The sequence below is a fragment of the Marmota flaviventris genome, chromosome 1, assembly GCF_047511675.1.
Source record: "Marmota flaviventris isolate mMarFla1 chromosome 1, mMarFla1.hap1, whole genome shotgun sequence".
NCBI lineage: Eukaryota > Metazoa > Chordata > Mammalia > Rodentia > Sciuridae > Marmota > Marmota flaviventris.
In genome coordinates, this window is record NC_092498.1 from 108238818 (window position 1) to 108254866 (window position 16049).

Below are 16049 nucleotides of genomic sequence, written 5' to 3' on the forward strand. Positions count from 1 at the left end.
ATCAACAAAAATAGGGAAGTGCTATCAATAGAAAGCTAATATGAAGCATAAATGTAATTTTATGTTTGCTAGTAGCAGCATTAAAAATGATGAAATTAATTTTCACTATACATTCATTTGATTTAATATATATAAAATATTATTTTTCACATAATGAATATCAGAGCTACTGATATTTTACATTTCTTTTGATGTAATCCAGTGTTTGCCTCAGGATGACAGTACATCTCTGCTTGAACTGACCACCTTGAAGTGTCCAAGAGTCACATGTGGCCTGTGGCTGCCCAATTAACCAGCACAGCTCCAAAGACTATGCCTTTAGTGTAAAACATCTGCTTTAAGAACCATCAGTGAGGTAAAAATGCTAACCAAAAATAAATACAGAGTCTTCCTGTTCATTTCTAGAACATGGAATACCAGTGATAGTTTACCCAGGTGGTATTTGAAACAATCACATCAGATCTCCAGGACCCTCATTTCCAGATTTTCTTTCCACTGTTGTAGTCAGAACATTTTCCTTTTAAGCTACATTCCCTAGTAAACCAATTGTTTTCTTCATCTTCTTTTACTTAATTTATTTAGTGATTAATTGATTGTTGAGCTCTAAGCCCTTGATCTCTCTTTCTGGTGTTTTCTTCCTCAGGATTTTTAGAGCTAGGATGGGCTCTTTTTTAGCTATAGAAGAGGACAATAAAGCCTAGACTTGGCAGGCAGCAGATCAGCAATCAAGGGTGGTTCTCAAGAGGCAGGACAAGAGGCATCAGCATCACAGAAACCTGTGAGAGATAAAATCCTCAGGCCCGTTCCAGACATCCAGAATCAGAAACTCTGGGAGAGTTTCCAACACTGTTTAAAAAACACCAAAGTGAGATCTGAGGGACACCTGAAAAGTCAGTGTAAAGGTACAGAGACATACTTGTGAGGCACAACTGGACAAACGGTTTAGTCTCTCCAAGCCTCAGTTTATTCATCTGCAGGTTGGGGGTAACTATGCTCATCATGAGGAACTGTGTTAGTCACTAGCATACACAGCTCTATCTCGACTACTGATTATTATCACTCACTGATTTGCTTGCAAAGGCTATTCTATGGCTGTGCCACTTATTCATCCATTCTTCTCTTCCAAGGCATACAGACATGACAATATGAGGGAAAACTAAGGTGTTCCTGAAGGATAAAAAGATGAATTTTCCCATATCACTGCCAACTGCTAGACAGCAAGACCTCTAATCCACTAGTGGAAAAATCATGGACTGGGATATTACATACCTACCACCAGTATATCAGCCAACCCAAACATGGTAAACATTCATTAACTTCTTTATCTGCTAATATATAATTTCATATTTGAGTTAGAGAAGAGACATAAAAGTAGGTGCATTAATAAAATATGCATGACCATTAAGGCCATCTACCCAACGAAGCAGAAACCAAGTGTACATGTTCTTTAAACCAATCTGTAGAGAACAATGGCTCCTGTTTAGCTCACCAGGGTCAGGGATCTGTATTACATGCAAGGCTCTAACCAAGGAGATTAGTGGGCAGCACATCATGCAACATCCAAACCAGAGGACCCATATCACAAGATGCAACTACACAGACCGATGCATGTGCACACACACACTTGAAGGTCACACAAAAACCTTTTACAGGTTACAGTAAAAGATAAATTAGCTATTAAGATAAAACATACCATAGAGTAATACCATATCTAAACTACAGCATAAATTAATATGTATATTTCTAGTCTATATGGTTTCTACAATTGAATGATGTGTGACATGGATATATTAAAATGTATGATAATGTACCCAAAAATGAAATGAGAATGTGTTACTAGCACACAGGCCATATTACACCAACCACAAAAATAATAAGACTAGGAGCTGGGGTTGTGGTTCAGTGGCAGAGTGCTTGCCTAGCAAGTGTTAGGCACTATGTTCAATCTTCAGCACCACATAAAAACAAATAAATAAAGGTATTATGTTCATCTACAACTAAAAACAAAAATTTTTTTAAATAGACCAGTCCAGAAAACTGCAATGAAATTGAACCTCTTGTTTCTATCCCTGAACAGGAATAGTGGCTGGTCACAAGACTGTGGTAGCTTGGCTCCAGAACTGAGACTGGGGAGGCACATATCAAGCTGTTAGTAGAGCCTATGGCTACGTGAATGTGGCAGGGGCTCAAAACTCAGAGTCCTGAGCTGGGATCTAGAGCACACAGTCTATTTTTAGAGCACAGGCTCCTGCGAAACCCCTGAGGCTCAGGAGTCATGGAAGAAGGGTCAGTTTAGAGCAAAGCAAGAGAACTCAGGACTTACATCAGGCAGAATATCTACAGGAAGCTATGCTGTCAGAACAGCATAAACAACAAATACATAGTTCAGCCTGGAGAACATACACATTTAAGACCTAGAATCCACAGTTTCCAAGGGTGATCATTTGAGCATAAAATTTATTTTGTTTGAATGTAGTCTATTTTATAAGAAATTAAACATCAATAAAAGTATTTTGCAGGGATCATATTTAATTTATAAGAAAGTACTTCCTGTTTGGAAGCACTAAAATTATTTCAGGAAATGATAAAGAGGAACTGAGGGGTACAAGGGGTATAGAAAACTGAAGGAACTCTGAAAGACCAATTAGTCCAAATCATTCATTTGTCAAGAAGAGAACATAAAATCAGGGCAGTTCAGTGGCCAGAAAACAAGACTACTGAGCAGCACATGGAAAAGGAAGACCCATGGGCATTCTAAGTTTCAGCCACATCATTAGGCTACCTGCACTCAGGGTAATAAAGAAAAAGCCCTTCAGTTCACCTTATCCCAATCCTTAGTCAGTCCAAACCCCCAAGTAGAATCATTCAATAACAACTCCTGCATTCATATATGTGAGTGTCCTGCTCACAACAACTGCTTTTTCATGGTGTTTCTTAACAAAGAATGCTTATCTTTTTAACCTCCTTCTGTATTATTGATGAAGTACATCAATTACAGATCAGAACATCAAGGATGTCTCCAGACCAACGCTGAGTTTCTTTCAAAAAGTTTTATTTCTGGAAATAAAATCTACTGTTAAGTACTGTAACAAGCATGGAAAAAATTCTGTAGAATGCAAAGAGCCTGGGATTCTAACAAACTTTTTGCATGAATATATAAATATATGTATAACTATATATATTTGTTCAAGAAAATACCATATATATGCATATGTATATGTTTAGTATGTATGTGTGTATGTATGTGTAAAAAGAGGTGGAGAAAGAAAAAAGATTTCTAAGAAATAGGTGTCAAAATACATGCTAAATCTGGACTAATCATTTGCATAGTTGCTATAATAGCGAAAGTTAATACTGAGAATTCTGCTGCATGCAGGATGGTCCTGGAGGACAGGTAAGCTCATAGATAATACAGGCAAGCAGAAATAAAAATACATCAGTGCTCTTTTAGCACCTATCACTTCTGCTCTGACCTGAAGTTGTGGGCAACAGAATGTGCTACAACATCCTCCCTCATTACTTACCAATTAGAGGCTCACAGCAAATTCTCACACAAGGGACATTCTTCTCTGAACTAACCAGGGAACAAAGAAATCAAACCATAACCTTGTGTCAACCAGGCAAGACTCACATCCCCAGAGGTGTTGCAAGCCATACTCATTTCCTTCAAGTCTCACACAAAAACATCACCTCCATGCATCTTCCTAGCCCAGAGCCATGCAAAGTGCAGCCCTGCAGGCTCACTGTACCTCTGAAACTCAGGGAAGGCTCGGACTGAGTTTTGGTCAGAAGAACTAGAAAAGGCAGGCAAGAGAAAGTGAGGACCAGCTTGTAGACCTGAGCTACACCCTACAGAGCCCTGGCCTCTCCTAAAGCCTTGGATGGACTTACACATGTGCATGTGGCAGTGTCAAGGCCTGATGTGAGAATGGTGCCTGCCTCTCCAGGTCTGTCCTCCCAAGGACCTGCAGCTGTGCAGGCTGCTTGGCCTACTTGTGGACATAGGTGGCAGCAAAGCCTCAGGCTTTTTCAAGATACCACTGCCTGGGATTCCAGAGGGCAGGCTTTTGCCAGCAGAGTCGCTCTTCCTTCCCACACCAGCTGTCCTCTGGGATCTCCAGCATTTGCAGGGCTAGGGAGGAGCAGGTGGCCATCCTGAGTGTAAATTAAGAGAGACAAAGGAGAGGCTGCTCCATCAGGCCCTGGAAGTCCTTCCAGTTCAGCTACAAAATAGAAAGGGAACCTCAGGGACCCCTCTGGAAGACTTTCTTTTCTTTTAAGATATCAGATGGTTAATAGGAAGATGTGAAAGCTTGTGGCAGGGATGATTATCAAGCACTGACAACTAGCCTAATCTAGGTTAAAGGAAATCAACCTGGTCATGGGGTTGGAGCATGTCTTTCCCATGAGCTGGGGAAATGAGAGTAGGATTTGGGGGTTTAAGAGCAGCTAGTTCCCTCAAAGACAGAGGTGCTTCAAAATCCAAGTTGGTTGCACCATGTGTCCTGATGCCTGGCCCTGCCTGTGAATCACAAAACACAAAATCACAAGGTGTTAGCCTGCTGACACATTGGAGGGCTTTGACTCTCATGTGCAGATATTCACGGGCCTGCTGGGTCCTCTGCTTAACAGAAAAGCAGATTTTGTATGACTTTTTTAGTAACCATATTCTATACCTTTCAAGATGTATCCAACTGTGGGAATATAATGGAAACACTCATTTGTGAAACCCTTTTGCTTTTAGCTTCCTAAATGTAGCTTTTTCCATTTACTTTTCTTTTTTTTTTCTTTCTTGTCTTACCAAATGAAAGCCCTGTTTTCAAAGAGTCACATAAACCAAAATAAAATAAAGCAGATATATCCAGACAAATATACACACAGTAACCCAGTCTGTGTGGCTGATGCTGAAGTATTACTGTCTGTTTTAAAAAGATACTGGACAGCTTAGCATGCGCGAGGCTCTGGCTTCAATCCCAACACCACAAAAAAAAAAAAAAAAAAAAAATACTGGACAAAACACAAGACCATTATTCTCAAATGTCATAGTAGTATTTTTTAAGGGAATAAATAGCCCATGTATTTTATACCCCATGTGACCAAAACCCTCTCTTAACTGTCAAATAAGACCCAAGGACTCAGAAACTAGGCTGATTTGGGAGGAGGTATAAACTGGAGAGGAATCCCACTTATGACCATTGATTTTACAATACCTTTGGCAATAAGAAGTAGTACAGGGGGGATTTGCTTTTTCTTTTTTTCCTGGGGTGGGGTGGGGTGTAGGGTGGGTGGGTTGGTCCTGGGGATTGAACCTAAGGTTCAATCTTTACTGCTGAGCTACTTTTCTAACCCTTATTATTTAGTTTTTGAGACAGGGCCCTACTGAGTTGCTGAGGATCTCACTAAGTTGCCGAGGCTAGCCTTGAACTTAGGGTCCTCTTGCCTCAGCTTCTCAAATCGCTGGGATTACAGACATGAACCACTGTGCCCAGCTGAAAAAACAAACAAACAAACAAACAAAAAGCAGAAACCATTTTTACTGAAAGAAATAAGGAAAAAAAAAGGTATAGAAAAAAAGAACAAATCATGAAAAGCTTTATTATACATCTATTTTAAAAGTCTAGCCTACTTAATATTTTTGGAACAAATAAAATGGCCATCAATTATCAAATGAGGCTCATTAAAACAGAAAAACAGAAACTTTAATGAAGTTCATTTTAAAAATTGTAGGGTCAAGAATTATAAATTATCTTTTTGCCTGAGAGTGGTTTAGCTACATAGTCAGCTCTTTATATCAATCAGAAAAATCTGCTTACATAATATATTTATGTCTGTACCAACAGCAACCTAGGGACTGCCAATCACCAATGGCTCTAATTGTGACTCATGCTAAGGTACCAAAATGACATCACAGTAAGATATCTGGCAATGAGGGTAAGGAATCTAAGAGGGTACCTAAAGCTGTCTTCAGGAATTGATCTCATGGACTGTAATTTGGTCAGTTTAAGAGAATAGCTAAATGCATTTTGATACTGGTCTTGATATAAGCACTGTTTGAAATCTGGGAGCAGCAATGAAAACTGAAAAGAAAAATCAACACTATGTTTATGTGGTTTTTGCAGGGTTAGAGCAGAAGGTCTAATCTCTCCTCACCTGTTTATGCTTTAACTTATGCTGACATTCACAAAGAGACAGAACGTAAAAGTTGTAACTGGGAGGAAAGAGGCATAATCACAGTGGAGGGGAATAAAAACAGCCAGATTTCTTTTGCAGGCCAAAGTTCACTTTTGCCCATATCAACCCTGGACAAAATTTTGAGTTGCCTATCACTTCACATATCCATCTCCATCTAGTACTATAGAGAGTCACAAGGAGAGGGAGCAGGCTACAAGCAGGGTGTGTAGAGCACAGCAGGGTCTCACCTCTTCTGTTGTCCCAGGCATAAAGTTCCTTTATCCCCAACTCATTCAGGGACTTGGATAGCTCCAGTTCCTCTCCGGCAACATTGTCCCTCAGCAGAATCACGTGATCTGGGCTGACCTCACACTTTGCACAAATGACTGGCAGAATATTCTGGAGTGGCACATCTGGGCTCACCCTCACAACAGCTTTTTGTGTTCGAAGGTAATTCACTACCAAACGCACAGATTTCTGGAAGAATAAATCAGAGACAAAGAATTCTATGAGCAACCTCTTCCCACAATAGCTCCAACTTCTGTTTTAAATTTAGAATTAAGTGTGGCAGGATTTTGTGCAGCTCTAATCCTTCTTCCATAAATTCAGTGAGTCACAAGGGAAATGGAATAATGAATAGTGAAAAATAAATGTCCAGAATAATGGATTTATCTTATAGAGTTTCTCTTACTAATTAACAAGCTGCTAGGCAACATAGGGAAATGGATGTCAGTGAGGGCTCTAAATTTAAAAACCAATACGTATACTGCCTTTCAAAGACTCTGACCAGATTTGAACATAAATATATATCTTTCTAAAGGAAAACAGTTTGGAAGTAGATTTCATTAAAAGAAAAATTCCCACTAAACAAAACATAAAATTTTCAAGAAGCCAAAGTATTCATATAAATATATGAATATTTATGTACATATGTATTTATATAAATAAGACACCATATGCATACATGTGTAAGAGTATGTAAATAGATGTGTATTTATATATGTATGTGTTCACACACACACACACACACACACGGAGTATACACATATTTTCAGCCAGAAATAGAGTCTAACTTTTTCAAATACCATACATACAATCAAGAAGAAAACAATAAATTTGACTAAGGCCAATTCTAAATGACTGCAGATAACGTAGCCCACCAAAAAAACTATAGTATTCAAAGTTTCACTCAGTTTACTGTAATTCAGCCTTCCTGATCACGGCATAGTGCGAGGGCACTAAGAAAGTGAACAGAGTAAACATGAGTTGCACAGAGTGACTGAGAAAAGCTTTAGGCTCCTTTCTGGTCTGAGTGGCAGGGCTTGGTGGCCATAATAGTGACAGAATGTAGGAAGAAAGAAGAAAACGAGGAAAGATGAAATTCTCATCAGGTTTCTCAAAGAAGACTCATGCTCATACCCTGGGCCTAACTATCCCTAAGGACTAAGAACGTGAGGGAAGCCACAGGGTTCTTTTGGGTTGAACATTGATTTTTATTTGAAGAATAAGGGGAAATTTTCTTTGGACATAGTATAGAAGGACAACAATTAGAATTCATTTTTTTATTTGCCTTTTAGTATATTAAGATAATACATAATATTGGGGCCTATTTTGACATATTCATTTAAGCATAAATCAGTTTTCTCTATTTCAATCCCCAATATTATCTTCTTTCCTCCTCTCCTCCCTCCCACTGTTCCCCTTTAACAATAAGAATTTATTAATCATTGAAATCTAGAAAGTCAAAGGAGACAAACTGTTGGCCACATTTTAAAAGCAAGAAAATTCAGATCTTCCAAGAATCTGAAAGAATGAAGTGGAACTACTTTTAGCTGGACTGAAAGATCCATGGCAAAACCTTATTAGTACAATGAGAAACAAATTAATTTTAATCAACAATCAAAAGGCTGCATAAAGCTGTGTATATAAGATATTCTTCAAATGCAATGAGTAAATATTTCTGACGACAATTTTTTCAAAAAGACTCTCCCCCTCACCCCCAGGAGATGGTAAGACTCTTTTTTTTTCCCCATACTAGTGTAAGGGTAAAAGAAATTGAAGTTAAAGTGTAAAAGACCAGGCATTGTAAAGTTTCTAAGATGCAAGGCCTGAGTTAAAATGTAAAGGACCAGGCATTGTTAAGTTCCTATGCTACATGCAAAACCTGAAATTCCTGTAGCTGTTAAGACAATACTCGAACTGCCCAGTAAATATTCCCCCTGACTGCCTGGTTGTTTAATAACTTAAGGCTCTGTGTGGCCTTGCACGTAGGCATCGCAGGGCCTGGACCAATCAGTTTGAATGTGTACCCCGCTTTAGAACTGACCTATCACCCCCGCCTGACCTGTTCCCGCCAATGAATGAACTAATCATGTCTCAGAATTGTTGTTTGATTTTCCCACGGTGTATGATGATTTGTTAAAGGAGACTGTGATGTATGTAAAGTCCCACCCTCCCAAAAAAGTATACTTAAGCATTGCACAACCCCTGCTCTGGGCTCTGGGCTGCTCTCCCTTCTTGAGTGGGCACGGAGCCCTAGCATGCTGGATCAATAAATCCCCTTCTGCCAATTGCATGAGTGGTCTCTTGGTGGTCTCTCCCTCCGACGCTTCGCCGGTCCCTTACACTAGTAATTGAAATCAGTGGCTCTCTAACCATTAATCTACATCCCAAGCAACCCCCACACCACTTTTTTTTTTTTTTTTTTTGAAACAGGGTCTCACAAGTTGATGAGGCTGGTCTCAAATTTATGATCCTCCTGCCTCTGCCTTCCAAGTGCTGGGATCACAGGTGTGTGCCACCATGACCAGCTGAGATGGTAAATCTTTTACAGATCTGAACTACTTCCTAGAGATGAAAGAACTCCAGAACTGCACAATCCAAAATTGCACAGTCCAATTAATAGCCAATAGCTAATTAAAATTCAATAACATTAAAAAAAATAGTTTCTCATTCACACTAGCCACATTGCAAGTGCTCAAAATGTACATGTGCCCAGTGGCTCTTATATTGGGAAGTGTAGAATGTGGGACCATTTCCAGCTTCAGAGACAGTTCTATTGGATGGCTGTGTTCTTCATTAATTCCTTTTCTATAATATAATACATACAGGAGCAATTTTACAACAATGAACATTATTAAATTCTGGAAATTCTATCGCCTATAATAAACCCAGTGTATTTGGCACCCTTTGCCCAGCATGGCAGCAGAAACCTCAGCCACAGCTTTCTGCATGTGGTATTTAAAAGAGCAAAGCAGGCTCTCCTCAGCATCTCCCACACACTCACTCATAGGCATGTGTCCATGTATATCCTCTCATCACACATAGGCATCTACTGACCTCAGGCACCTTAGGTGGGCCAGGCTTCACCTTTTCTTCAGGAACTTTTTCTTTCAGAAACACAGTGTGCACATTCAAGGTTCCAACCAAAGTATTTGGCTTAAAACTCAAAGGCTGTTGGGTTTCTGAAGACCGGATCTCAAGGGCATGGTGGGAAGGATTCAGGTGATTCTGAAGGCAAAGTTCAACCAATAGGTCCATCATTGCATGGCTGAAAATGGGAAAACAAATCATGATTATTAGGAATGTCTGCACTCTCCCTCTGCCTAACTGAGTAAGGGCAGAAATGGGTGAGTGAGGAAATTAGACGTGCTTATAAACACAACACAGGCTCATTAATTTCTTATGCATGATTGTATAGCAATGTTACCCTTCTCAATGCTAATGAACAACATTACTGAAAGAACAGAATCATAATAGCTGATCAAAATCATAATAGCTGAGAAAAACAGTTGTAAATCCATGAGTATGTTGAGTTGAATAATCTAAAGCCTGATAACACAAATCATACTACTTATAGGTAAAAGACACTAAATCAGTGATTTGTAAGTATAATGTATCAAGAAAAACTAGGCTTTAAGTTACAGAATTTGTTAAGCATTTATGAATAATAATGCACCAATGAATTGGGGAACTAGAAGAAATGCTAAACTCCTAAACACATGTAACCTACTTGCTGAGAGCCATTGCCAAATAGGAATGACGCATGGCAATTTCTTTGTCAGCCTACCCAATGTTGCTTAGAGGGAGGACTCTCCATTGTGGAAATGGGCTTGCCTTGGACCCAGGTCATTTGCAGTGACATTGCATGAATGTTTGAGAAAGGTGACCCTGCTCAAGGACCAGGGTGGATCCGGGTTTAGGGAGGATCCTGCTGGATTAGGGTGGGTCCAGGTTTAGGGTGTATCCTCTGGGAATAGGGAGTATCCTGCTGCCTCAGGCGCCTGCCTGCTCCTGGAGTTCCCATTGAGTTCTCGCGGGATTCAGAGAGTATTTGGGGATGCAGAGCCGAGTGGAGGTGGATTTTCCCCAGAACGTGCGTGTAGAGTGCCGGTGACAGTTTGGGAATAAAGAATTGCTGTTTGAATCTACAAGGCTGTGAGTGGCTCGTGATTTTGTGCCCAGCCAGACTGCGGCACCTACTGAAACTCAATCAAGGAGAAACAGAAATCCTGAACAAATAACAAAGAAATTGACTCAGTAACTAAACCTTGCCAAAAAGTCCTAAATCAAATGTATTCAAAAGATTCTCCCAAATATTCAAAGAATAATGCCAAAGCTTCTTAACTCTTTCAAAAATTGAAGAAGAAATATTTTCAAACTTGTTTAATGTGGCCACCATCACCTTAATAACAAAGAGAGACTCCACAAAAAAACTTATAGGCAAATTTCCATGAGGAACATGGATGAAAAATCCTCAATAAAATAATAACAAACAAAATTTAACACCACATTAAAAAGATTATATACCATGTTTCATCCAATTATTGGATGAAAGGATGCAGGAATGGTTCAACTCAGCCAACCAATCAATGTGATACATCACATTAAAGAAATAAGCCTTATAAAAAGGCATAATCATCTTGATATAGACAAACCAAGTGACAAAATTCAACATCCATTCATAACTTAAAAACTGTCAACAAAATAGAAGGAACTAACTTCAACACTATCAAAATTATATGTGAAAAGCCCACAGCTAACATCATATTCAAAGGGGAAAATAAATTTTTCCACTTAGATACTTATAAGGCAAGGATGCTCCCTTGTTACTTCTGTTCAACATAATACTGGAAGTCCTAGCCATAGCCACTGCACTGCCCAAGAAAATAAATAAGAATTCATGCAAATCAGAAGGAAAGAAGAAAATTTTTCCGTGTATAGATGATGTGATCATATATGTAGAAAATCCTGAAAATTCAATAACAGCAAAACATGGTTAAAATAATAAACTACTCCAGGAAAGTTGCTTGATACAAAACTGCATAAAAAATTAGTCGCTATATGTGTGGGGGGTTTTCTTTGGGGGGGGGCAGTTACTGGGGATTAAACCCAGAGGCACTCTACCACTAAACCACATCCCCAGCATCTTGTTTGTTTTGAGATAGGGACTCACTAGGTTCCTGAGGTTGGCCTCAAACTTGCAATACTTCTGCCTTAGCCTCCCATGTTGCTGAGATTCTAGGCATGTGCCACCACAACCAGATAAAACTAGTGGCATTTCTGTATACTAACAATAAGCTATCCAAAAAGGAAATTAAGAAAGCAATTCTACATATAATAGCAGCAAAAAGAATAAAGTAGTTAGGAATAAACATAATCAAACATTTGAAAGATTTATGCACTGAATTACTGGATGAAAGAAATCAAAGGAGATGGAGATAAATGGAAAGATACTCCCTTTTCATGAATTGGAAGAACTAAAACTGTTAGTGTCCACGCTACACAAAGAAATCTGCAGATTCAATACAATCCCCACCAAAACCCCAATGAACAAATAGACAAATAGAAAAAAATATCTTTAAATTCATATGGAACAACAAATAATAGAAAAATATATCTTTAAATTTATGTGGAACAACAAAAAAAATAGACAAATAGAAAAAAAAATCTTTAAATTCATATGGAACAACAAAAGACCTTAAAGAGTTAAAGTAATCTTGAGAAAACAAAGCTGGAGGAATCACATATGCCGATTTCAAAATATCTTACAAAGCTACAGTAATCCACACAGTAATGTACTTGCATGAATTTAGACATGTAGATCAATGGAACAAAATCAGCCCAGAAATAAATCCATGCATTTATACTTAGGCAATCTTTGACAAGTATACAGAGTGCACAGTGAGGAAAGGACAAACTCTTTAATAAATGGTGTTGGGAAAACTAAACATCCTCATGTGGAAAAATGAAATTGGACACTTCTGTTATACCATACACAAAAATAAACTCAAAAAGATTAAAGATTTAAACTAAGACTTGAATCCATAAAACTACAAAAATAAAACATAGGGGAAATCTTGCTGATGTTGGCCTGAGTAGTGCTCTTTTTGGATATGACACCAAAAGCACAGACAACCAAAGCTAACAAAGGCAAGTGGAATTGCATCAAACTAAAAGCTTCTGTGCATTAACAGGGTGAAAGGAAAACTATGGAATGGGAAAAAATCTTTTCCAACCATATATTTAATGTGGTATTAATATCCAAAATAGACAAGTAACTCAAGACAACTCAATGGCAAATAACCCAACTAAAAGGAGGGCAAAGGACTCAAATAAACATTTCTCAATATAAGTCATACATATAACCAATGGGTATATGTAAAAAAACATGTTCAACATCACTATCAGAAAAGTACAACTCTACCACAATATCACCTCACACCTGATTGAATGTTTATTATAAATTTAAAAAAAGATAAATGTTGATGAAGTTGAAAAGGAACTCTTATACACAGCTAGTGGAAATGTAAACTGGTATGGCCATCATGAGTGGAGTATTACTAAGCTGTAAAAAATAAAAAATTCCTGCCATATATAAAAACATGAATGAACCTGAAAGACATATGCTAAGTGAAATAAGCCAGACACAGAAATACTGAATGATCTTACTTATATGTGGAAGCTAAAAATGTTAAATCCATAGAAGCAGAGATTAGAAGAGTGGTTATCAAGGGCTAGGTAAAGAGGAAATGAGGAGATAAATGCCTATCAAAAGCACTAAGTTCCTATTATGTGGTAGGAGTAAAAATCTGGAGACCTAATGCACATCATGGTGACTACAGAAACTGTGTTGTATGTTTGATATTTGCTGAGAGGGTAGAAATTTATGGTTCTCAACACGTGTGTACGCACACATACACATACAAATATAAGTATATGAGTTGACAAATATATAAACTATTTTGTGATGATCATTTCAAAAATATACATGTATATCAACATCATGTTTTATACTTAATACAAAGTTTATATTTGTCAATTTTGCCCCAGTGAAACTGAAAAAATTAACCAGAAAAAAGGAAGTAACTCTTCCCAACAGACACTTCATACAATGGATACTTATTTTTTGGTTAAAGAAATGTAGACAAATGACATAAAAGTACATGTTTAACTCAGTAAATATTATAGATAACCTACTGGGTGCAGTGTGTTACAAAGAAATTTAGAAAGCTTTAAAATAAAACAAACCTGGTTTTTGTACTCAAATAAAATAAAGCCATAGGTACTTATCCTAGTCCTTCACTCATTCCTCCCTGATCCTGAGCATCCCAGCCCTGTGGGGCCCTGATACTAGATGGCAACCCAATGCCAAAACAAACAAACACAGCAACAACAAAAGCCCAAGCTACCCCATTTCTCATCCAATTGCTATAAGACTACCAATGATGTTCTTATTGATCCAAAGCAATATTTCAAAGTCATCTTCAAAACAATATTTACCTCATCCACTATCCAGGAAGTGACTGAGTGACAGTGTCTGCCAACCAGTGAGACCCAGGGATCCCCAAGAAGCCAGTGCCCTATGACTGATGGGGCATTTGGGGGGACCAGGGAGTTCAAACCCTCACATGTACCACAGGTGGATAGGCAGGCTAATACCTACAATGAATTCTGGTTGTTTCAGCCCCTGGTCAAAACTCATCTTTATCTCAACAAGGAGCTTAATGAAATAAAGCAAGGAGGTACACACCATGCACTCAAAGACATGCTAGTCTCTGCCTGGAAAACAGACTCTTTAAAAGTGCTAAAATAACACCATCATACAGACTCTCATTCACTGTCTACCTGATAAGTCCAGGGCTCCATGGTGCCTCTACACTTTTCTCTAGTCTGAGTGATGCAGACTGTCGTCCTGGGGTTTCTACACAGGGGGAGTGGGGCTGGGATTTGATTTATACTCTTGTCCATGGATGTGACTCTAGCTTTGTCTCTGCTATCCCCACCCAGAGTTTATTTCCACCAAGTAAACATATAAATGGTCAAGAAACACAAAAAAGTACACAAACACTGCTAATGTTTCCTTCTAACCTTTTAGTCCAATAATTGGCAGCATATTTGAAACATCTAATTAGAGAGTTTACTGTGGAAGGCAAGTGCCACAGGGCTCCCTAGCTTTATTCCACTACAAAGAATACACCCATCTTGTCAGAGCAGAAGCCAGTGGTTACAATTTAATGCGCTAGCAAAGTAGTACACTAGTTAGGTCTGAATAAATAGCTGGGTGTTCAAATTGCTACCTTCTGTGTCACATGGAACTCTAGGATTCACTGATCCATGCTCCACAGCAACACTGTCCTCCATATTCCACATACCTGGGGAAGGATGAAATTCTCCTCAGGAGTGCTCCCTACTGGGAAGCAAATGCTCCCTACTAGGAAAGCTGCAGTTACATTTTAACAGTTAAGGGTAGATGTAGTTTATGAACAACCTCTTGCTTAAATTTACTATTACTTTTGAAGGTCAGCAAACAAAAGCAAAAACCCAAACCTCTATTGGAATATGATGGAAAATCAATAGGTTATCACACATGTTAAGTACTTGAAGAACACAGAGCCATTACTAATCAATTCAGGGAAGCAAATGGGACCCCATTCCTTCCTGGTTGTTGAAGCAGCACCCAGGACAGACAGTTTCTAAAGGCGAGTGAGAGTGAGGAGGTCCAGGAAGCTCAAGTGGCTGTTTTGCCCTCTCTCCACCCATCTCTAGCTGTGAGCCTCAAGTGGACACAGCTTTCTCATGAGGACTGGCTCTGCTGCATTGATATAACCTTGGTTCATGAATGTCTTAGGAGAACCCAGGTCCAAAGACATAAGCTCAACTTAGTAAATGTCCTGCAGGGTTTGGCTTGCTATTTAAAAGATGACTAACTTGAAATATTATAATACTCACCATTTTTACACTACACACTCTGTGGGAACCAGTCTGTGTGAGGTAAGGTACAAATGGCTTTTGCCACTTTTCACTATACCTGTTATACCACTATTGACTGAAATTTTAAAATACCAAATTGCAAACAGCCATCCAGTTTTTTTAAGGCTCCTTTGATCTGCTGGAGAAACCTATCCAGAAAGGAGGAGGTAATCCTTGGCACAGTGGCAGTGCCCAACAATGGACAGAGAGGTACCAAGCTGCTACAGTCCCTGTGGGTTTTCTTTACAGCTCCATCAGGTTCCAAAGGCCTAATGACTTCCCTAATTAGGTGTTATGTGTATCTCTCCATGAGGTCTTAGTAGGTCACTGTGCCACTGGGCCAGGTAGAACTTTCCAGAGACTGAATGAGGCTGCCTAGTGGCTCCTGTTCTCAACACCTGCTGGGTCTAGTCTCCTCCTTATTCCCTGTGGAGGTCTGAAGGAGCAGCCCCCACCTCTGATCTGCAGCTCTGTGCACTCTGATGAGGGCCTGTCCATCTCTGCTGTGGCAGTGCTGTGGGTCAGTGGAGGCACCTGGGGGTAGTTGCCTGGAGTGGAATCCCCATGCACTGCTGCTGACTTGTGAAACTGCGCCTCTTGGTGCCTCAGTTTCCTTATTGTAAGGG

At 39.1% G+C, this 16049-nt stretch overlaps 1 protein-coding gene across 8 annotated transcripts in view; it reads right to left on the bottom strand.

Annotated features, from left to right (window-relative positions):
• Positions 1-16049, bottom strand: part of Cobl (cordon-bleu WH2 repeat protein) — a 282502-nt gene that overhangs the window by 185027 nt on the left and 81426 nt on the right. For 6 of the 8 annotated variants that reach the window (XM_071614773.1, XM_071614776.1, XM_034637134.2 and 3 more), the window contains exons 3-4: positions 9511-9721; positions 6420-6648 (exon numbers count right to left, since the gene is read on the bottom strand). In XM_071614773.1, coding sequence (XP_071470874.1) covers positions 6420-6648; positions 9511-9721 — 440 coding nt within the window. Of the gene's footprint in view, positions 1-6419; positions 6649-9510; positions 9722-16049 lie in introns of those variants that run through there. The other 2 variants (XM_071614784.1, XM_071614786.1) reach the window with 2 other exon arrangements.